Source organism: Carlito syrichta, unplaced genomic scaffold (genome assembly GCF_000164805.1).
Source record: "Carlito syrichta isolate Samal-C Ts95f unplaced genomic scaffold, Tarsius_syrichta-2.0.1 Scaffold135611, whole genome shotgun sequence".
Taxonomy (NCBI): Eukaryota; Metazoa; Chordata; class Mammalia; order Primates; family Tarsiidae; genus Carlito; species Carlito syrichta.
In genome coordinates this window covers 6,623-8,016 of record NW_007079707.1, presented here as the reverse complement: position 1 = coordinate 8,016, position 1,394 = coordinate 6,623, and the positions used below count along the sequence as shown (strand labels likewise).

General features: G+C 60.4%; 1 protein-coding gene across 1 annotated transcript in view; it reads left to right on the top strand.

The window, feature by feature from the left end:
- LOC103250862 (mucin-5AC-like) overlaps nt 1-1,394 on the top strand; it is a gene marked incomplete at both ends in the record, with an annotated part of 9,709 nt that overhangs the window by 1,845 nt on the left and 6,470 nt on the right. The window contains 2 exons of the mRNA XM_008049444.2: nt 93-183; nt 1,276-1,385. Of these exons, the coding sequence (XP_008047635.2) occupies nt 93-183; nt 1,276-1,385 (201 nt within the window). The remainder of the gene's footprint in view (nt 1-92; nt 184-1,275; nt 1,386-1,394) is intronic.

Here is a 1,394-nt window from a genome sequence, read left to right as displayed (position 1 = left end):
TGGGGGGGTGGGTCCCCAGCTCCCACCTCCTCTGTCCTGTACGTCTGGGCGCCCTGGTGGGGACGGGTGTCTGATGCCTTCTCCTGCTCCAGCTGGAACTGGACACCAAATACGCCAACAAGACCTGCGGGCTCTGTGGGGACTTCAACGGCATGCCCGTGGTGGGCGAGCTCCTCTCCCACAGTAAGACTCCGCGCGGCTGGCCCCTTCCTTAGCATGCCCTGGCAGGCTCGGCCTCTCAGAACCCCAGGTTGTGCACACCTACACCCTTCCACATTCTAAGCACATGCACAGTGTTCAATCCCTGCACACACGTGCACTTCCAGCACATGCACATGCATGCATGAGCACCCTCCCACACTGAGTATACACAGTGTGCAATTCCTGCACACACATGCAATTCTAGCACACACATGCACACATGCATGCCCTCCCACCCTGAGCACATGCACAGTGTGCAATCAGGCACACACATGCAATTCCAGCACATGAACATGCATGCATGAGCACCCTCCCACACTCTGAGCACACACACACTGTGCAATACCTGCACATATGTGCAATTCTAGCACACGCATGCATACATGCACATCCTTCCACACTCCAAGCACACACACAGTGCCTAATCCCTGCACACATGCACAATTCCAGCACACACACAGGCACCCATAAGCACAGAGATACCCACCCCCCCCACCCTTCCAGCACATGCACACACCTGTGCACCCACAGCCTCACCACTGGGCCCCTTGCTTTCGGCATTGTGCCCTGGGTTGCCCCTGGCCACACACCCTCACCCAAGATGCCAGGCTTCCTCCTGTTTGGTCCTTGGGTTGCCAGGCCGTGGCCTTGCCATGTGAACTGTACCAGCCAGAGCCTCTGACCAACTACCCTCTGCCAGTTCCACAAAGCCCCAGGCAAGCCCCCTACAAGGGGCGTCCTACATGGGGGACTAAGGCTGTTCCAGTGTCCCAAAGTCCCCAGCCAGGTGGCCCAGGGCCGGAAGGCGTGCGGGTTTACTTCCCAGCCTGGCAAGCGGGAGCCCAGGACCCGGCCAGCTGGTGCCCCAGTCCCTGTCCTGCAGCCCTGAATGCCACGGGGTTCCGTGCTGGCTCCTCAAGTGGTGTGGATGGGGCCCAAGTGGGCATGGTGGGGCAGAGGACACAAAGAGCCCCTGCAAGCCCCCATGTGGAACCAGCCTCCCGGGATTTTGCTGCCGGACATGGGGCTAGGGGCTGGGACTGCAGACAGAGCCTGGGCCTGTGTGTCTTGCAGACACCAAGCTGACCCCCTTGGAGTTCGGGAACCTTCAGAAGATGGATGGCCCCACGGAGCAGTGCCAGGACCCCGTCCCCATGCCCCCCGAGAACTGCACAGCCAGTGTTGTGAGCCTC